Raw genomic sequence first — 22,265 nt, forward strand, 5'->3', positions numbered from 1 at the left:
AAGAACAACTAACAAGTAGTCTATCACCCCATACATTCGTCGTGTGGACATGCAATCAGTAAGCGCTCCGTATAGCAGGCCCATTTGCTAATTAGGAACATTTCAGTAAAAATATTGCTTTTATAAAATTACGGCTTTTTTATCTTTTTTTTTTAGTAGTCGCTGTCAATTTGTTGTTTTCTTGTATAACTTATCTTCAATTTATCAAAGTACATATATTTTGGAACTTGTGACTACGCAAATGACCGCATACAGGTATCTTTACATGTCTGTTTTTGTTTTATAGCAGTAAATGAGTAAGTTGTGGTATAATTATAACAAATATATTTGTTTTTACTTAATAATTTTCTATTTCTAACACTCAAGCATGTCAGAATGGCCAATCAACAAATAAAACAAATTGCAGTAACACAAGTATGAGGAAACGTTGAGAACCTTGGATTTTAGCGTGAATACCCAACTTTCAAAAAGTTAACTTAATGTCTCTGCCATTTGCAGTGCTTTTGGGAGTTTTCAGTAATACACTCCATTTGCTAGAGTTCCGGCGGAAGTCCGTGTAACTGTGAAACTTTAATGTTTTGCTGACGCAGCCAGAAAAAAAAATTGTGTTATGTGTGTATGCCATGTAGCGCACTATTTCACAACTGTGACTTCTTATAAATGAGGGCCTATTTTGCTCGAGGTGCAAATAAGTAAAGCACCCTTTATTTTATTTTATTCTAATTATCTATCTAACGTCAGTCTGATACAAAAATCACTGACATTCCGGATCGCAGTAAGACGTGGCGTCAAATAACTTCCCTGACAATTTGTCCGCCTGTTGTCCCGGCTGGTTCGAAATATTTTCTTGACCATACTCTTCAATCACTTCAAATATACAAATTACGATACAGTGAATCACGATTACAGTAAACACAATGCGAACTTTATTTCTTACGTGGTATCAAGTGATTTAATGCCAAGTTTGGGCATGGTTTTAGGGTTGGTTCAATGACTGTGCTCACCTTTAAGACGGTAGAGAGTCCACCTCATCAATATCAAACTTACAGACATTTGGCTTACAAATAGAAATTTAAGGAAACGGCGTAGATATATTTACGTCTCTCTCCAGTATGGCAGTTATTTCCCTCCTGAGTCTGTCTTGAACGTCTTGGAACTTTGCCAGCAGGTAAGTCGTGAACGTCAACGCCGTGCTCGTCGTCTCAAAACTGTGTCAGAGAAAGTAAGATGCGCCAAAATACTTTGTGACACTCCCGATTTGGTCAGAGACAGATATTTAGAAAGTCGCGCAAAGACAAAACAGGAAGGAGACAGAGATAGGAAAAAACGGGGTCTTTCCTATATCACTCTCCTTCCTTTTTTTGTATTTCCGCTACATTGTAAATATGCAAAACCAACTAGCCGATCAGCTCATTTTGGTACAGAGATAAATATTTTGATACAATAGTCGGTAGGAATGTAACACCTACATAAAGCAGAACCTCGTTTGCCTCAGGTAAGAACTTGTCAGCCAACCACAGACATCATCCAGAAAGGTTTTGCTTCGGCGCAGCTTTCTTTTGAAACTCGAGGGGCGTGGCGAGACGATAAGATTGTGGCCTTGTTCAATAAGTACGCTGCAGAACGAATCACGATCAGCAAGGAACTTCTGGGTATAGTCTGTTGGAATTTAAAAATTGCAGAAATAGCGCCAATTCTGAATTTTTTAACACAAAAAGTACCGACGCGCCGCTTAGTAGGGGCACGGCATTCTTGTGTCATCGCAAAAAATAAGAAGATCGAACTTTCTTCTTTTTTGTTGTTGTTTTTGTTGTTCTTTTTGTTGCTGTTGTTGTTGTTTTTGTTCTTGTTTTTGTTGTCGTTGTTGTTGTCGTTGTTGTAGGGGTTGTTGTTGCTCTTGCTGTTATTAGTTGTTGTTGTTGTTGTTGCTGCTGTTGTTGTTGTTGTTCCTGTTGTTAGTTGTTGTTGCGGCTGTTGTTGCTCTTGTTGTTGTTGTTCCTATTGTTGTTGTTTTTGTTGTTTTTGTTGTTGTTGTTTTTGTTGTTGTTGTTGTTAAATACTGCCTCCCAAAACAATGCTCCACCTCATGTCCAGTGCAGCTCAGTTTCTTGGACAATGCGTGAAATTGCTTCGTGTGGCCGAATTCTATTCTGCGGCTTTTCGGGCTTAATCAACGCCTTCAATCCCCTGTTGCAGGTAAGGAAAAGCAATATAAGCTGCTTCCCCTAAGCCCTTCACCCTTTCTACTTGGAAGGGCGTACGCTGGGAAGAATGTAAGAGCAAGCAAAAAGAGACTTGTCTCCTCTCGAGTGTTTGCTCTGCTAAAGTAGATGACTACTATGTGGAATCTGGTGTCTACTCCCGTGTCCGACGCTATTCTAATCTTTGGGTATATAATGGTTTTTTTATTATTATGATGGACAGAAGAAGTTCAAGATATTCCAAATGGTGGTTCATAGAAAATAATGCAAAAGAGTGATTGTCATGGCGATGAAACGTTCACCACAAGATTAAGCGCTGATTATCAAATGAATGTTTAATAGAAAGACTCAAAATAGATCACTTCTGCTCTGATCTTATTGACACTTTCACACTTCCACGAGAATGTGAAACAAACATTCTCGAACTGAAACGCCGCCTATCCTGTGTCAAAAAAGCTGCCACACCGTCCCGCAGGAATAAGGATGGTAGGATGGCAAATGATACTCCTTCCATTTTATTTCTTTTTCATGTGCCTCAACTATCTCGTTGGATAGTTTGTTATTATGTTTGAACAGAATGGCAGCGTCACCCGCACCGAGGTTCAGACTCGCAGTCCCCGCAGGGCAATGCCAAGTGTCGGGAGGCATATCCTTTTTCTAATCTTTGGTGTTCTAGTAATCGCGTGTTAACATATACGTTCCTTGGCTTCTAATTGTTGTTAAAATTGTATTAGTTTCGCCTATAATTCTTCCAGATGTATGCAGATGTGCGGCTGAAATCACGTCTTTCAACTTTTTTGCTGAGGGGCGAAGGTCCAAGAATTTTAGAAGTGATCGTAACCCGATCTTGGAAACTCTCTGAAGAGCTACATTGGTGAATCTTTAAAAAGAACCGCCATTGGTAACTCCCTGAGCAAGCGCCATTGGTAACTCTCTGAGGAACCGCCATTTGTAGCTTCCTGAAGAACCGCTATCGATATCTCCTTGAAGAACCGTCATTGGTAACTCTCTGAAGAACCGCTAGGGAAAATAACCAGTCTGCCAGAAAGTTGTCAAACGGTGGAACCTGAGGCGCTGCGAGTGGTCCTTGACTTTCTGGCATATATAACGTCTTGACTTGAGGATGCATTCTTCTGTTCTATTGTCACGCGTTTTCCCCAAAACTCGATGCAAACTTTTTTTTTTTTTTTTCTTTATTTGATTTGCGGATAACTTTTCCGCATAGGGGGCAGAGATAAAGGCGTAATGCCTGACAGAGCCTCTGCCCCCTATAGTTCAGCATAATACATGAAAAAAATGCATGCAATACAGCAAAATAAAACTAGAATAAAACAAACAGAAAGTATCAAGAAACTTGAACAGTGTATGGCGCAATGGCCATGAATAATCTGAACTAACAGCATCAAATAATATTGAACGGATAAATGAAAATAACAGAAACAACTACAGCATATGTCATAACACAAAATTCACTTGAAACTATCATGAAACTAGTACGAAAGAACTAATATCGGGAAATTGAGTAAAAAATAAACTATACTGAAAGTGCCACAAAAACTGAACAATATGTATATACACACGCATTTACATACTCATATATACATGCATACATATGCACTGTAAACAAAGAGACATAGACATTGAAATGCACTCACTTGTGGAAAATTTGGTCTAGAAAAATATAAAAAGGCAGAAAAAGCTTTTTAGCATTTACAGTGTCAGAAATAAGATCAAATAATTACAAAATAGTACAAAATAAGCTTTGAAGTGCGTATCGTTAGTATAAAAGGTCTCAAGTTGATGAAAAAGCAATACCACTACCCACCAGGAATCTTCTGCATTCATTTTTGAATTTATAAAAAGGTTTGTCAAAGTCTATGTTTATATCGTTTCTATTTAAAGTTTTTGATACCTGAAAAGTTATTGTTTGCCTGCCATAGTTAGTCCTGATAGCAGGCATCTTTCGCTTTGGGTCTCGAAAGGTGTACACACTCAAGCTGTCTGTTGGTGTAATGTATAATTTGTTCATATAAATCCATTGCAGGAGTTTGAAGTAGTATACCTGGTCTGCTTTCAGCATATTATATTTTATGAAGAGTGGTTGTGTACGTAGATTTCTTTTATCCCCTTTAAAATTTTCGCACATACGTAATATTTTTTTCTGCAAGATTACTAGCTTATTATAGTTCGAAGCTGTAGTTGTTCCCCAAATTAAGATTCCATAGCTGATTTTCGAGTAAAATAGGGAATAATATAATGTTTGTTTCAGCCAGATGGGTAGAAGGTTTTGTATTTTATATATGCTACCAGTAACGCGTGATAATTCTGCTTTCAGTTTGTTAATATGAGTATTCCATGAGAGGTCCTCTGTGAACCATACGCCTAGAATTTTTTGTTCCACCACTTGTTCCAGCAAGGTACCTTCAAACAATATGTTGATACAGCTACAGTCTCGCCTATTGGCCGGTTTAAAAATAACATACTTGGTTTTACTAGTATTTAGGCTTAAACGATTGATTTGTAACCATGTTGATAGTTTTAATAGGTAAGTATTAGCTGACAGTTCCAAGCACTTTTTTGTCACTCCCGTAAAAAACACATTAGTATCATCGGCATACATTATTAGCTCGGGGGAGTCTGGAATTTTAGTTATATCATTGATATACAAGAGGAATAGCAGAGGGCCTAAAATAGAGCCCTGTGGTACACCACACTGTATTCTCATTTTTTTAGATGACTGATCATTTATAGATACATATTGGTAACGGTCAGTGAGATACGTTTTAATCAACCTTAACGCAACTCCTCGAACCCCATAGTTTTCTAGCTTTTTCAATAAAATACTGTGTTGTACAGTATCGAATGCTTTTCTTAAATCTAAAAATAAACCAAGCGTGAACAATTTGTTTTCAATATTTTCAACAATTTTATCTTTTATGTCAAGTAACGCTAGTTCCGCAGACTTTTTTTTCTGAAATCCATATTGTTCCGGCGTTATTATTTGATGTTTTTGAAGGAAGGAGGTTAGCCTATCATTTATAACCCGCTCGAAAATTTTTGAGAATGCTGGGAGAACAGAGATTGGTCTGTAATTATTAATTAAATTCTCTCCGCCTCCCTTGTAAACGGGAGTAATTTTGGCTATTTTTAATTCATCAGGGAAGTCTCCAGACTGGAGCATATTATTAACTATATGTGATAAAACAGGACTAATTATGCTCGTTGTGTACTTAATCGGTAAAGCCTTGATTTCATCATCTCCAGCAGCGACATCATTTTCTAAACTTCTTATAATTTTATCAATTTCGAATGGTGTTGTTGGAGCAAGCATGATTGATCCTAGCTGATATCTTTCAAATGTACAGTCACCCGCAATGCTATCATTTCCCGCGTACGATCCAATACTAATAAAATGCTGATTCATTGCATCTGCGAGTTCTTTTCCAGCGACAGTTACATTATCTATTACGATTTCCTTCACAGTGCAACGCTGCTTTCTGGTGATTAGATTGTTTATCGTGTCCCAAACTTTTCTGTGGTCATCCTGTACACGCTGAAACTGAGCTTGAAAGTAATCACATTTCGCCTTCTTCAGGTCTCTGTTCAATTCGTTTCTGAATTTTTCGAACTCGGCCAATAAGCGAGGATCACGAGTTTTAATGAATGCATGGTATTTACTGTTCTTTTCTTTTATTTTTTTATAAATATATCTAGTTACCCAAAGCTTTCTTAACTTTTTTCTTTTTGTTTTTTTCTCCCGTAGAGGAAAGGCTGCGTCATAACATCGTTTGTATTTAATCAGGAAGTTTCTATAAGCCAGCGTGGGGTTGCACTCATCGTACACGTCGTCCCAACTTTGTTGCTCTATTATGGAGCCAAAACGTCTCAGTGTTTCGTCGTTTATTGAACGGTGCCAGAATTTTTCTATGTCACAATTTTGTTCCTTGATTGAAGAAGACCCAACGCAAAAAATAGGCAAATGGTCACTGATATCGTATAAAATTACGCCAGCTGTAGCATGACAACTATCTGTGATGCAGACGTCGAGGGACGTTGCCGTGTCAGCAGTCACCCTGGTTGGCAGTGTTATTAGATTGCTACATCCGTACTGGTGGATGATATCTCGAAATTCTCTCGCGTAAGGGTCATCTGAAATTGTATTTATGTTTACATCGCCAAGAATTATAAATGACGCAGATAGTGATCCAAGGAAACATAGTGCATTTTCAAGAAATTCAATGAATTCAAGCATGTTGCCCGATGGCGGTCTATACAAGGCAGCAACTACAGCGGCTGGTGTTTTAACAAACAAACTTTCTATATTTTCATTCATTCTTGTGAGATCATCAATAACTTGGTATTGTAAAGTATCCTTAATATAAACTGCAATTCCGCCGCCCCTTTTATTCTCTCTGCTCAGGCTTTTGCAGTTGTACCCCTGAAGGCATGGAGGCATGTCCCCTTTTGCTAGCCAGGTTTCCGTAAGTACGATAGTTTTAAATTCGACACTCAGCGAGTGTAAAAATATTTCAAGCTCGTCTACCTTATGTTTAATGCTTCTCGTGTTTAAATGTATCGCGGAAAATGTTTTCCCACAATTCTTATAGTTTTTATTGAAGTCCTGGCAATCATGATAGTTGCAATCAGGCAGTTTTTCTTCCATCATAGCTTCTTGTGTACTGTAGGGCCGCAAGTATTTTGTTTAATTTCTTATTTTGTCAACATCGGACAGGCTAGCGATTCTGATAATGTCTGCGTTCTCGTCCTTCCGTGCGAGGGTCTTCCCACCTGAGGACCACACAAACTTCCACCCGACGTCTTTCTTTTTGGCGATTGCAGCACCCAGTATCCTCTTGTTTGAGCTGGTTAAATGCTCATTCACGTACACGGGACTGCTGTGACCACCGTAGTCAAGGTCAGTACTTGTCAGCCTTTTCTTTTTGCTTTTTTGAAGGATTTTGTCTCGTTTCGTACGTTGTACGAAACGTACAATGATGTTCTTTTCTGTTGCTCGGAAGGTAGGAATACGGTGGCACACGTCAATATCGGAGTCTAATATTGGTTCGTCAAGAAGAGTTCCAATCCTTTTAACGACATCATACGCGTCACCTGCTTCGGGCACACCTTTTATTTCTAGATTGTTACTCCTCTGGTACTGCTCGAGCTCTTCAACTTTTTCGTTAAGCCTACGATTTTCGGTGGCCAGCTCTTCGTTCCTACTCGAGAGTTTCTGAACCTCTTTTCGAAGTTCTTTTATTTCGTTTTTTATTTCGTTTACCCCGTCACATGTGTCGCTGCAGCTCTTTACGCTGTCTTTTAAGGTCCTAAGGTCTGCCCTTAGCTCGCGTTTGAGGTCATCAAGAGCTTTCCCAATATCTTTACTCATGTTGACAGGAACGCCGGCAACAAGCCCCGACGTCACAGTACCTGTACACTCTGAGGAATGCTAACACTTTTTTGCTGTGTTCGGCAGCAGTGCAGACAATATTCTGGTTCTATACAAAAAATAAACGATGCTCACCTGCACAGACACAAGGGATTAGTTGTCTTGCTTCAATGTGCACTGCTGCCGAACTGAAGTTCTGGCTGATGAATTGGCTTGTATATATGAAGATCTTCGCCGTCAGTGGCGCCCTGGTCCTCGCCCGCTTCGCCACGTGGCGGTGTCAGCGACGAAACGATGACTGTGCGATGATTGGCGTGAAGATTCCACGCGTGCCAGGTCACTGCTCTGCACGTAATGGTGCCCGCGACGAATGATGACTGGGCGATGTTCTGCACAGACACAAGGGATTAGTTGTCTTGCTTCAATGTGCACTGCTGCCGAACTGAAGTTCTGGCTGATGAATTGGCTTGTATATATGAAGATCTTCGCCGTCAGTGGCGCCCTGGTCCTCGCCCGCTTCGCCACGTGGCGGTGTCAGCGACGAAACGATGACTGTGCGATGATTGGCGTGAAGATTCCACGCGTGCCAGGTCACTGCTCTGCACGTAATGGTGCCCGCGACGAATGATGACTGGGCGATGTTCTGCACAGACACAAGGGATTAGTTGTCTTGCTTCAATGTGCACTGCTGCCGAACTGAAGTTCTGGCTGATGAATTGGCTTGTATATATGAAGATCTTCGCCGTCAGTGGCGCCCTGGTCCTCGCCCGCTTCGCCACGTGGCGGTGTCAGCGACGAAACGATGACTGTGCGATGATTGGCGTGAAGATTCCACGCGTGCCAGGTCACTGCTCTGCACGTAATGGTGCCCGCGACGAATGATGACTGGGCGATGTTCTGCACAGACACAAGGGATTAGTTGTCTTGCTTCAATGTGCACTGCTGCCGAACTGAAGAACTTCATCATCACACGAACACTGGCATGTTATCCTCATGCCTTTTTTTACGACCGTGCTTTAGAAAAGTTGTCTGACCACATTAAATAGAGAATGCTTTGTTTTGGCGCTAATTTTGTGGTTATTGGCAATTATTAGGAAGCCTTCACTATCAGACAATATACACAGGCCAGCAGCAATATGGTGGTGTCCAAAGGCTATAGTTGCCAACGGCTTTATGTATATAAGAAATGTTATCTCCACAGGCCGATTACACACGGAAACATAAGCAAATCTAGTTTTAATTGTATTCATTTGCTCACTTGTTCTCTGTGCAGCTTCATTTAGATTGTTTAATGAATTGTAGCAATATAAACTCACATTACCTATTTCTGTGTGTGTGGGGGGGGGAGGGGTAGGGCGGCTTATAGGCATATGCTTTGATCAACCATGTAACGTCTTGGTCGTAGTAATGTAATGTTCGTATAATATGTTATTGTTCTCTTAGCTCATATTGAAAGGTCGGCTGTCTCTCTGCGCCCCAAGACTGATTTAATGCAATTTATACCAACTTACCCAGCGATTAGGAAGACTATAGCATTGCCCTGTATCTCGGCATTAGTCAGAGTCCTCCTTTTGCGCCCGCTCGATTTAGATTCTGCTGCTGAAAAAGAAACCCAGTTTAGTTGTCAGAAGAAAGACTTTATTATCATTTAAACGTCCCTCTGCACAACGAAAATTAAAGTTTCCAGAAGTGCCTTACGAGGCACGAGGTGTAATCAGTGACGGTGGGAACTTTAAATGCTATCAAAGCCGTATTAATGTTATTTTAAATATTTCAAACAAAACAAGAGAAATCAACTATACTCAGAGTTAATGTAGAGACGCTGTTGTATATGTTTCTTTCCTGCCATTCATTTTTAATGCGTTATCATAAAAACGCTCGGTTACACGAAAACCCGTCAGTGTAAGTCCATGCTTCAGCACCATGCATAACATCGCGAGCAGAGTGGGGTGGTGGGGACGGTATCGTGTCGGCGCAATACCAGCTAGAACACAAGGCTTGCGCGTTTTCTCCTCTAAACTTCTTCACTAGTAGATCCCCTCAGCGCCCCCTAGCTAGCCCGGATGAGCACCATCGTCAGCTACATCGTCTGCGACATCGTCTGCTCCATTGTCAGCTGGAGTGCTTTGCGTAGCAGATTATCAAACAGATGCACACGCCGAGCGTCTGTCGCTATAGCACACGATCAACTTTGAAGTTTATGTGGCGCGTCAAATGCATGAGTGAAAATGCCCTACTGCTGTACAAAGGGTTGCAAATCCCTTCGCTGGACGCTGGACGCTGGCACTGGACGCCATTTTTGAGGGCGCTGTTTTTACTCCGTTCACTCTTAAGCAGAGAACGCAGCCAACGCCACAAGCGCGAGAGCTCGAAGTCGTTGCTTTAAAGCGTTCTTCCGCAGGCCGAGCGCGCGCGCTAACAATGCGCGTCTCAAAACTAGGCGTGTGTGCTAGCTCGCGCTCCTGGCCGAAGGAATGTTCGCATGCGCTTTGCAAATGATCGGGAAGCTCGCTATCAGCTCGCACTCATCGGTCGCGCACAGAGCTGTGGCCGCCAGTGAATGCGATTTAGTTGTAACGCGGCCCATACTCTCGTCAAGCTTCAGCCTATTTGCCGCTTGGGGCGGGTCGGGGATCTACTAACAAATCGTCATGCCTAGGCCTTTTCTTCTGGGCGGTACCGGTCCGCGGCGGGGCGCGAACTCACGTCAGCGCTTCGGACCAATACGAGCGTAGCACAGCTGGCGCGGAGCCAGAGACGAGCGGCCGCCAATCCGCGCCTGCTCAGTTGCCGCTAAGGCGATGTATATGGCTCTTTCAACGAGTTTATGGATCACCATATTCACGAACGACAACGGAAGGAAGCCGAGGCCAAGAATTGATTGAATTTTTTTCTTTACAGCGAATCTGACTATGGCTAGGTTCTGGCACATCGTCTACGGGGTCAGACTAAGCGTATAGACCAACAATTTTGTACTGTTAAGGCTGCAGACGCAGGCGCCGCACGCGCGCACCTTCCTCACGCACGGCGTCTCCCCGCCCCCCTGACAATGCGCAATGCCGCGCGCTCTTCGGCGGCCACCTGCCGAAGATCGCGCGGCTGTCCTTATACATGGATTGCACTGACGTCACATCACATACTTTTGACCACCATGTAAGAGTAGGAAAGGGAAGGTGCTTTTTTAAGAGTTTTGAGTGTCGGGTTAATCTTCTATAATCTTTGTTGAGGAGAATAGTGATGTCTCTGCAAAGCAGGGAGGCACAAAAGAGGACCTTGTTAAGGGGGAGCTCCTTCTTCCCCTCTTCTCGGGTGGTCATCGGAGCGCTGTTTGAATGACGTCATGTGCAAGCCATGCATCAGTTCGACTTCAGACTTCACATGGGTCAAACTCGAGCTGTTCGTTTTGAAGAGGAGCAGCGGGAGTACGAGGAGCGTCGGCGCGCCTAGAAACGAGAATGGGCACGCCGCCAACGTAAAACCGCCGTTGCCGCTGCTCCCAGCCCGACATAGCAAATCCCACCAGAGCGCCAGCTTCGCTGAACTTCCCTCTTCACGAGGAGGAAGGGCTCTCAATGTTTTGTTTTAGTTCTCAAGTATTCTAGTTTTTATCAATGCCCCACGTTCCGCATAAATGAAAAGTTACCCGCTGATGCGAATCATGCATATAGTTTTCTGTGATTTTGATTCTGCAAATTTTTACTTTTCTTTTCCGGAAATGTCGCCTTTCTATTGTGACGTCGCAAGTTTAGTTTACGTCGGCTTTTGTGTAAAGGCAGCCGAAGGCAGGCTTCTGTTGTCGGACTCGCCTAAACTTTAATCAAACTAACTCACATTGTGATGTCTCGCCCTCGTAGCCCACAGTGAGCTGATGAACGTCTACAGCTGCCCCTTCTTCGGCCTCAGCGTTCAGCAAAAGTTGCAACAGATCTTCCCGGCGAGCCTGAAGAAAATACACAAATAGGCTGCGACAATCTTTAATACTTCTCTACTCCAAACAGTAGTTATTCATCCTATAGATGCAATTAATACTAAGTCGTGGGACAAAATTATCATTTTTGTTCTATGGTTAGCAAGAATTGTTGCGTCTTAGTGTCATAGTATCTCACTTTCCACTACACTAGGCCCAGCACATTCCTCTTCTTAGGTTGTTGTGGAATATGTCTTCAATTACACGAAAAAAATTGAAAGCCAGGTCAGCTGGGCTTGAACCTTCGGTGGCTTCCCAGGGTGGAGATGAAGATTAATTATGGCTGAACCTCTTTCTAGGTTTAGCCTGAAAACATGGGACTAAAAAAGGCTTAATCTCTTTCTAGGCTCAGCTAGGACATCTGTATTTCTGCTGTTCGCACGAATTCAGCTGCTGTTTGCAACCCGTATTGTCTTTAAGAGCTTAAGAGATGCTGGGCGTCGGTTATTATGTTTACACTTTTTGCTTCGAAATTCGTTCCTAGGTCCTCTTATCGGCTAAAGCTGCTAATGCTGTGATCTTGTCTGCGGAGATCTAACAAAAAATCTCGGGACTCGCCGCGCCTGGCGTGTCTTTTTAACCTGTTACCTACTATACAAAGTTGTCACTTGCCTCTGGGTTAGACCTGCGCATGTCGATTATCGGCATAATGCCGAATTTGATGGTATCCGACGCTGCCTTCATGAAGCGTTCCCTCAAAAGAAATGCCAATTTCCATAGGAGAGAAAATTCTGGAAGGCAAGCTGCAAAACGGACAAAATGTTTCCCAGAAATGTATTACAAACGGTATACGACGATGCCACATATATCCTAAACTAAGTTCGTTTTCAAAGCTCTCGTGAAAAAATATTTTTTTTTATTCCAGATGGGCCCATATAGAAAAATATTAGTATGCTTGAAATACTGTATTAGAGCGATTGCTGTTACGATCGGCTCTTCCCCAACTCCAAATGGCGCGGCTCCTTTGTCGCCAATATTTCCAAATGCTTTAAAATAATACCCCAAACTCGCCGCAGTTTTCGCAGGACTCGATCTCAGGTCCACTCATTGCAAAGCGATTGCGTCATCACAGAGCAACACCAGTTGCTCTTTCTTTTTCATTACGACTGGAGATACTTCATAAGCTTCAAGGCACTGTGTAGTAAACCGCACGTATTAAGGACAGTCGCGCACATGTGTCTCGCGCGGTGCCCGCTAGATGGCCGCAGAAGCGGCAACGTCGCATCACGCTACCTGAGCCTCACGCCGCGTCTGTTAGCGATCTTCCGTGTATATAAAATAGATCAGTGTGTCACTCTACGAGGGGTTAGCTTTAAGATACATAAAAATACATGAGCGTCGGATGAGATGTCGCAGCTATCGTTGTGACTGCACTGTACATTCACAAAAGACTGCTCGGTGTTTTATATTTAACAGCGACAAGAAAATTGTTATCTTCATAACTTAAAAAGCTGTAGCAAGCTAACAATCTTTATATATATCTAGTTGGTTTTGTTTGCTCCTCCTGCACTGGGCTTAAAAAGAACCCTCTCCCCTTCCCCAAAGCAATTATGAGCTCAATGCAACTGAACTGATTTATTTTTCTACGCCTGCACAACCCACGAGCTTCATTATCTTTGACAGTAAAAAACAAACATTGCGTTGCAGCTCTACTCTGGGCATCTTCAAAGACTGAAAGGTAGACTCAAAGGGCCTGTTTTGCTGTTAATACTCATATGACTCGCAACAGTGTAGCAATATCCAATCAACTGATGAGATAATCGAGCAGTTTTGGAACGACCAAAGTTATCCCAGTCATTACTGGCAAGAACTAAGATGCCTAAGCTTTTGCGAAACTGTTGTGAACGAAGAAGCCGTCCAGACAAAAACGAGTGACGTCACGTGACTTCTATTTATGTCACGTGACTGCTACATTAAGCGGTCGTGTGACGCTCTTGAGCCGGGTCGTCACGTAACGCTCCCGTGACAATTCAAGCCACAAAAAACATTCCTTTACTTTTATTTTTTTTTCCCATTTGGAAACTTTCTGGATATATGTCCTCCTCTCCCAGTCCGTTCTTTGCTACGTACGTGTCTGGCTGTGACGGCAGTTTAGGAGAAAATAGGGAAGAAGACATATTCTAGCATTTTGAGGATGAATTGCCACATGTTCTATATGAGATGCTTACCAACGAGAAACGGCAGCCAGCCCGTGCGAAACTGCTGCAGACTTTCTAATATTCCCTTGATCATCGCATTCATGCCCGTCACTCCTGAATTCTTTTGAACGTCCGATTGCACTCCAAAGGCCGACCTAACGATCACGTCCATCGTAAGTTTCTGGAAGACCGCCCTTATTTCAAATGCCTTGTCTTGGTCATGGAGGGAGTCAAGAACTTCCAGAAACTCATCGGAGCAGACGTCCATCAGATTTGATAGCTGCAAGAGAGGTTCAAGGTACAAGGATTGCGATATTTTCAACAATATTCAACCGCCACTTTTGAGGCGGTCGGGGTTGAACTATACTGTGATTTATGATTTAAGTGTTCCTCTTAAAGCACCTTAGAAATAAGTAGCGCGAAGGTCAAGTACACATTGAAAGAACAAGCGCGAACTCTGTCATTTTAATATTCACACAGAAGACGAGAAAGAGGCAACGTTTCTTTCTCGTCCTTATTTTCGGCACCAAGACCTTCCGAAAATGAAGTTGCCTAGATGGGAAGAGGAAGTTACGTTGAAAGAACTGAGAAATAAGTTATAACATAGCAAAGAAAGAGGAGGACGTTACGTTAATAAAACTGAAAAAGGCAGAAAGAAAGAGCAAGTTGTTGACAGTAAACCACTGAACAACCTCAAGTAGGAAAGTTAAAGTAGTGAAGTTCTTGGTCACTTAATGCCACTGACCGGTGCACTGACACACGACTTCTCATTCTCTTCGATGGTCATGACCTTGTATAATTCCCTTGATTTCTCCTCACGGAAGCTTCGGAGGACTTTTGTCGCTGTAAGTATCGGTTAGCAGTGAAAGCCTCTGACGTGCACTGCGAGATTCCCCGATGGTGCTGATTTGAGTGACGAAGCATGTTCACGCAATCTGGTGTTCACGCAGCGGCCAGTTCTGTTCAACATATACTCTGCCACAGGTGAAAGGTACTATATATATAACCCGGCTGAGGCATTGCTAGGTATATATGTTTGCTTGTGTCTCTGGTCACATTCAACGCGACGTTCCCGTGGGGAATTTCTCATAACACAAAGCTCATTTAGCTTGTCTGGTACTGAAAATACGACAGGGATGTCATACCTGGAAGCCACCTTTTTCATGTTATGTAATACGCTGCGAATGTAGGGCATTGCACCCGGGTGTTCTCCTTTGCCCTTGGCTTTTTCTTTCTGTCTGTTGGAGTTCATCATTCTTTTTACAGCATCGTCCAAGGTCGTACTTGAATATCCAAAGGTCGAGTCGGTGTGTTTGTTTCTCAAAGCTCCGCTTCCGCCTTGTGGTCACATGACGTCTTAAGGGCAGCGCGAAGACAGTTTTTTATGATTGCAATTTAAATGAGTTTTGAATGGGAAGACTCATCTTGGACTAATTTTTTTCTTGACTGTTGCATGTACATCCAGCAAGTGTGGTTTAGTTTGAATATCACACGTAGGTCAAGACCTTGAAGGCTTTTGTGTGTGGGTAGCTTATCTGTACAGTTGAGCCCTTGTGCATTTTTAGTAAAGATTAAACGTATGTTGACGATTCGTTGCTGGCTATTTACGTTAGGTCTATTTTAGTGGCTCAAGTTAGTCGTCCACTTATCTGTATATTCTTGACACATGGTTGTTAGATACCCGCTGGGCGATGGCGCGATCACATTTGGAGAAGAAGATGTCGCATAATACGGGGCGCCACAGATGATCCACTGCAAATTCCTTTCTTTTGCAGATAAGTATTCCCTTTGAATGAGACGACTGTTGATGCCAGGTAGAATGTCAATAGCTCCAAGAATGAGTCCAGATGTAGGCCGGCTTTGTTTTGAAGGGCACTGCACCAGTTTCCTCGATATATTCTTTTACAGCTTTGAACAGATGGTCATAAAGTATTGAATAAAACAAACCTTCCACGTCAAGGGAAAAACCATATGGTGCTAGTATTTTGTCATTTTTTAGATAATGTATAACTTGTTCTGGAGCTGAAACTCAAGAGCGGATCTTTCAGGCGGAGTTCTGATTAAATGTCTGATTAATTAGGAACCATGTCATAGCTCCTTGCCATTAACCTTTTTTTTTCATTACGACTGTACGGAAGGGACATTCCACTTTGTGTTCTTTTGCCGTAAAGAACATATTAAAAAAAAATCTTTTTTGGGTGTAGTTATTATCTTTTTCAGATTTCTTAACTCAAGCTTCAAGCACAGTTGAAGGGCTTTAGCTTTCACTATTTTGTTCTTTATATCTTGCAAATGGTGAAGTTCTTTTCTATGGCTATAGTCGGCTTTTGCATATACATATTGTTGGGCACACTACGAATGCCCCTTCTCTATTCGAAATTAGGAGATTTAAATTGTGTGTTCTGAAATAATTGACCAATTTAGGTCTTATTGTTGTGTATTCAACATGTCACGATTTAAAAAAATATCAACGCATTTATCAATACGTCTGGTTCTGTAAGTTTCTAGAGTTTTCGCAGCAATGTCGCGTATAGTTGACAGCATCTTTACTCCTTGTATGTGCGGAGCCGTACAGAATCTGGGGCCTTTTTCCAGGGCCTTTTTGATGTCTAGTGGAAGAGAGAAATCGCCCGAAAATCTGACCGACTCGCCTTGGTGTTTCTTTTGTTTGGCTCGAAGATATCGTAGGTGTGGTATGTAGGTCCGCCAGAGTGATTCTGTTACCCCGGTTGTACTGTAAAGGAAGGACTTGTGTCTTGATTCATGGTGCTTTTCGGCTTTTCTCAACTTTTTTTAAGTAACGTCCTCGTCTTCCTTTTTTATGTTATTTCTCAGTTCTTTCAACGAAATTCCTCTTCCCATCAAGGCAATTTTATTTGGGGAAGTTTTTGTGCCGAAAAGAAAAAAGAGAACAAAACGCTACCTCTTTCTCGTCTTCTGTGTGACCATTTAAACAACAGTTTGTGAGTTAGCGCTTATTTCGTCAGTGTGTGCTTGACCTTTGTGCCATATATTTCTAAAATGCATACTGAACTAGCCCGCATTAATGTTTCAGTACAGTTTCTTTCTTCTGTGCGCCCTTCCGTGCGTATTCTATACAGACCCAATTTCTTATTAAACTGATTTATTCGCCATTTCAACCTGCCGAGCAAGATTTAATGTTTTCGCCATCAGAAGCAATCTGATACCCCACACATCGGATGTATGTTCGGTCAGGCAAAACCATCAGTACAGGACAGCGAAAGAATTTGCAAGATTCACCGATCCGAGGTGTGGAGACAAGTTAGGTTTTACCGCGAGTGCCTGAAGCCACTAGCAAACGCGGATATCTCCAGTTTCAACTATGAATCAGAATACAACTTCTTCCTTCCCACTTCGACCAGGATGATAGAATCCCTCTGGAAGACCTACATACCACACCCCCGACATCTACGAACCAAACAAAAGGAACACCAAGTCAAGTCGGTCAGACGCTTCGGCGATTCCTTTCTTCCCCTAGACATCGAAAAAGTCCTAGAAAGAGGCCCCAAAATTTGTACGGCTCCGCACAAACAGATGCTGTCGACTACACGCGACATTGCTGCGAATGCTCAAGAAAGTCACATACCCAGATGTATTGACGAATCTGTCCATGTTTGGTTGAAATCCGGACATGTTGAAAGCAAGACAATGAGACCTAAAGTGGTCGATTATCTAAAAACACAACATTTAAATTTTCTAGTTTCAGGTTAGAAAGGGGGATTTGTAGTGTGTTCCAACAATATGTATTTGCAAAAGGCGACTGTAGCCATACAAAAAAACTTCAACTATTTGCAAGATATAAAGACCAAAAAAAGTGAAAGCTAAAGCACTTCAACTCTGCTTCATACTTGAGCTACCAAATTTGAAAAAGCAAACAACCGCTTCCAAAAACGAATTTTTTATATATATTTTTGCGGCAAAACACACAAAGTGGAATGTCGGTTCCGTGTAGACGTAACTGAAAAAGGTTCATGGCAAGGAGCTATGTCAAGGTACCTATTTAATCAGTTATCAAACCTTCGCCTGGAAAATGTGTTCTTGATTTCAACTCAGAACAACTTATACATGATCTAAGAAAATACAACATACTATTATAATATGGCTTTACGTTTGACGTGGAAATTTTGGTTTATTGAATACATCTTGACCATCTGTTCATAGCTCTAAGATAATGTATCGAGGAAAATCGTACAGTGCCCTTCCAAAAGAAATCCGTCCTATATTTTGAGTCATTCTTGGAGCTATCCACATTCTGCCTTGCATCAACAGTCGTCTCATTCAAAGGGAATACTTATCTGCAAAAGAAAGGAATTTGCATTGGACCATGTGTGTATTATGCGACACTTTTTTATCCAAATGTGACCGGGCCATCGCCCAGCGGGTATCCAACAACCAGGTGTCAAGAATATACAAATATGTGGCCGACTATCTTGTGCTACTAAAAAATAGACCTGATGTAAATAACGAGCAACAAATCATCAACCTACGTTCAATCTTCACTGATAATGCAAAAGGGCTCAAATTTAGACACGAGCTACCCACAGACAACAGCCTTAAATTGCTTGATCTACGTGTGATATTCCAAAGTTTACTCCAATATGAGTCTTCCCATTCAGAACTCATTAAAATGGCAATCATGAAAAGCTGTCTCAGCGCAGTCCTCAAAACGTCATGTGAACACAAGGTGGGACAGACCTTTGAGACACAAATACACCGTATCAAGACCTCTGGATATTCAAGTACCACCTTGTACCGTGATGTACAAAGAATGATCAACTCCCACAGACAGAAAGAAAAAGTCAAGTAAAAAAGACAATGCCCGGCTGTAGTGCCCTACTTTCACAGGGTATCACACAACATGAAAAAACGTGGCTTGCAGGTATGACATCCCTGTTGTATTTTCAGCTCCAGACAAGCTAAAGAAGCTTTGTCCCACGAAAAATTTCCCACAGGAACGTCGCATTGAATGCGACCAGAGACACACGCAAAGATATATACCTTGCCGAAGCCAGGTTATGTATGAAATACCTTTCGCCTGTGGCAGAGCAGCAGTTGGTCATACTGGACGCTGCGTGAACACCGGATTACGTGAACATGCTTCGTTACTCATATCAACATTATCCGGGAATCATGCAGTGCACGTAAGAGACTGTCACTGCACACCGATACTTACAGCGACAAAGGTCTTTCGAAGGTTTCGTGAGAAGAAATCAAGGGAGTTATACGAGGCAATATCCATCAAAGGAAAGGAGAACTCGTGTTTCAGTGCACCACCAGTGGCATTAAAGGGATACCGACAGGGTGTTTATTCTCGCCGAGGTTTTTAGTTATACGTTACATGTGGGAGCCCAACTACCCAGAACAGAATTTGAGGCTCGAAATTCGGTTTCTTTCCGCCCGAAAACCGCCGATCGAGAACTGGCCAGTTTGAGTCGCGCTCACTCTCTTTTCCGTGGTCACGGGCCGTTTTCTAAGGTTTCGACGCGAACACCAAATTTAATCAAAGTCGTTGGTTACTGAAGGTACACACTCAATATTAGAAATATTTAAAAAAAAAATATGAAACCAATTTTTGTGGCTTCCACAAAGCTGCAAACACGTTGATTGGAAAAAAAGGTTGCACAGAAAACTGGAAGCATTCTGTGCGTTCACTGCATAATTCTCAACATGGCGTCGTTTCGCGTTACGTGGGACTCGCGGGTGGCAGCGAACGACGGGGACGGGACCTCTATTTCAGAACTTTCGTTCATGGTACCGTCGAATTCTGTCTTCCTTCGAAAGAAAAGTTTTGGACCGATAAAAAGGAATTGCTATTCGTCCCGTACGACACGCCCGACCAGCAAGCCGATTGCACGAAGATGTCGCCGAGCCGTCGTCCCTTCTTGTGGCTGAAGACATCGCTCGCTCAAACGTCAAGCATGAGTGCTTACTATGAGTTGAATACGCATGCGTACGGTTTCTTTACTAGGTGCGAATATGTCCAATGCGTGGTGCTGCCCGACTTCAAGCCGGGAGTGCATGTACTGGTGAGAAATCGGCGAAATCGGCAGCAAACTTTCCGACATACAGCCTATCGGCTGCATTACTACGAAGTTCCTTCTGTAACTTACTGGAAAGACGTCCGCTTCACATGCAGCGGGCATGGGTTCGATCCATAGCGTTGGCGTACCGTTTTTGTTTTTTTTTAACATTTTGCGATGTTTACGTTTCTTTCTTTTACAATTATCACTAAAAAAAATTGTTGTGCACGACACGTCGCTGACCTAAATGGTATGGAATTCCATTTATGACACCTCTGCCGCACAATGCCACTTTCAGATTCAGGACATGCGAGGCAGCTCTTCACGCAACACCTTGGGAGTATGCTTTTCGGAGCCGATCACGGGAATTCACCACGGGCACTCCCTACTAATTGCCAGCACTTAAATGTACAAAACAACTCATCTTGAAGTACAGAACAGGGAGCGGAACAAACATAACTGCAAAGGAATCACACGGCGAAGGGACCCCCACGAATTTTGTCTGCTCCGCTCGGGGAAAAAAAATATAATCGCACGGTCGGGTGTATGTAGCACGTCACTTCCGCCGCTCACTCTATCCTCTCCACATCTCCATGCTGTGCGGGGGTTTCGGTTTCGGTTTCGATCAGTTGAGTTTTTGTTTTGTTTTGGGCTCTATTAAAAAAAAAAAAAACGTGACTCTGTAGCAAATGAAAAACTTCCCAAAATTTCATTTTGGGAAGTTTTTCGTGCCGTAAAGAAAGACGAGAAGGAAACGCTACCTCTTTCTCGTCGTCTGTGTTAATTAAAATGACTTGCAAGATAGCGCTTGTTCCGTCAGTGCGTACTTGATCTTCGCGCTATTTATTTCTAAAATGCTTATCCAACTAGTCCACCTAAATATTTTAGCACATCTTAAAACAAATGGCCCACAAGCAGCTTCCTTTCTCTTTTTATATAAATCAGCTGTGAACACAGTCTAGTGTTCACATCTTGTATGAGCGTGCTGTTTTCCGATGCCCATATGTGTTGTTGTTTGGTTTTGTTTTTTGCTGTTCCACAAAAAATAGAATATGAAAATCAACCCTCACGTTTGACGTGGAATGGAGGCTAGACGTGGTAAAGACAGACAAATGTTTTTTTTTTTTGGACACAGAAATAAAGGCATGATGATGACGATGACGATTTTGATGATAACTACCCTACCGAAAAATCCGGTATAACTTTCCCTATCCGGAATATGGAACCGGAAATTTGTTACTGGAAACCCGAAATCCAGATTGAGAACAAAGCAATAATTTCTGAAAACCTAAATTCCAGATAGAGTCCAGATAGAATCCAGATAGATTTCCGGTTCCATAATCCGGATAGCGAAAAGCTATACCGGAATTTTCGGTAGGGTATCATGATGATGATGATGATGACGGTGATGATAAATAAAAATATAACACAATAAGGTCGCATAAATGCATAAACACACACGATCCACGTAGCTCATCCCCTCCACACACTAACGGCAAAAATAAGAATTTTGAAATTTCTATTTTCGAAACAATTTTAGCGTAACTGGAAGCGTGTAAACGTATCTCTGAAAAACAAGACCAGCGGTTCTCAGACTGTGATCCGCGGACCCCCAGGGGTCCTAGAGAACGCTCACGGGGGTGCGTGCTCAACTTTAAAAAAAAAAAAAAGCTATAAAAAAAAGCTTTCTTGTGCCATTGCACAAGACTTCTGATGCAGAACGCACTGGGGGCCCCCGAACAAATTCTGAGTGAATTGGGAGATCTATAGTACGATTAAAAGATTGGGAACCACCTAGACGAATGGCTAGTAAACACCGATCATGTTTTAGCGATTCACAGAACGCATTTCTCTTGTCTCTCTATATTTGGTTTAGTTCACTGACTATAGTGAATTGAGTATAATATTGAGTAAAGCCCCTTTCGAAGTCAATACTTTAATCAAAATGTAGGATTTTTTTCCCACTTGCAATGATTACTGGCTTGTTTTAACAACACTTCTCCCTCGGTGTTCTCAAAATATTGACCAAGTTTATTGCCAGACAAATGCTCCTTTCAGCAAGCCTGGTTGAACTACGACTTACTTTTTTCATATTGCTCGATGTGAAAGCGGGTGTCAGGAGACTTCGCATGTCCTTCCATCGCTCTCCGTCCACACTTATAAGACTGAGTTTGCACTGATAGAGCTCCTTCATAATCGGGGATACCACCTGCACACACCAACTCCTCGCTAAGTTAGGCGAACTCTATTATGTACATTAATATGGTATTATTACGTCCCACCATAGAGACACATTTGCCCAAAAAAACAAGCACGAAGAAGTTTCGTTCAATGCACGCGCATTATAAAATGAAACCGTATACAGAGCGCAAGTTCGTCTGCTTCTTTAGCAGTGCTTGTAATGACGTCAGAACGCCCAGCACTAATTGGCTGTGATTGGCAGGATAGTGCGTAGAAGACCTCAAGGAAGCTTCTTGCTTTGAGGTCTACCAACTATTCTTTCATCAGAGCCCATCAGAGCTCGGCGTTGTG

General features: G+C 42.3%; 1 protein-coding gene across 1 annotated transcript in view; it reads right to left on the reverse strand.

The window, feature by feature from the left end:
- Positions 1–22,265, reverse strand: part of LOC120836688 (cytochrome P450 3A6-like) — a 34,287-nt gene that overhangs the window by 4,649 nt on the left and 7,373 nt on the right. The window contains exons 5-10 of the mRNA XM_042294421.1: positions 21,817–21,942; positions 13,723–13,972; positions 12,167–12,297; positions 11,419–11,527; positions 9,099–9,186; positions 1,100–1,208 (exon numbers count right to left, since the gene is read on the reverse strand). Coding sequence (XP_042150355.1) covers positions 1,100–1,208; positions 9,099–9,186; positions 11,419–11,527; positions 12,167–12,297; positions 13,723–13,972; positions 21,817–21,942 — 813 coding nt within the window. The remainder of the gene's footprint in view (positions 1–1,099; positions 1,209–9,098; positions 9,187–11,418; positions 11,528–12,166; positions 12,298–13,722; positions 13,973–21,816; positions 21,943–22,265) is intronic.

This window comes from Ixodes scapularis, unplaced genomic scaffold, assembly GCF_016920785.2.
Source record: "Ixodes scapularis isolate PalLabHiFi unplaced genomic scaffold, ASM1692078v2 PGA_scaffold6__148_contigs__length_123643588, whole genome shotgun sequence".
Classification (NCBI taxonomy): domain Eukaryota; kingdom Metazoa; phylum Arthropoda; class Arachnida; order Ixodida; family Ixodidae; genus Ixodes; species Ixodes scapularis.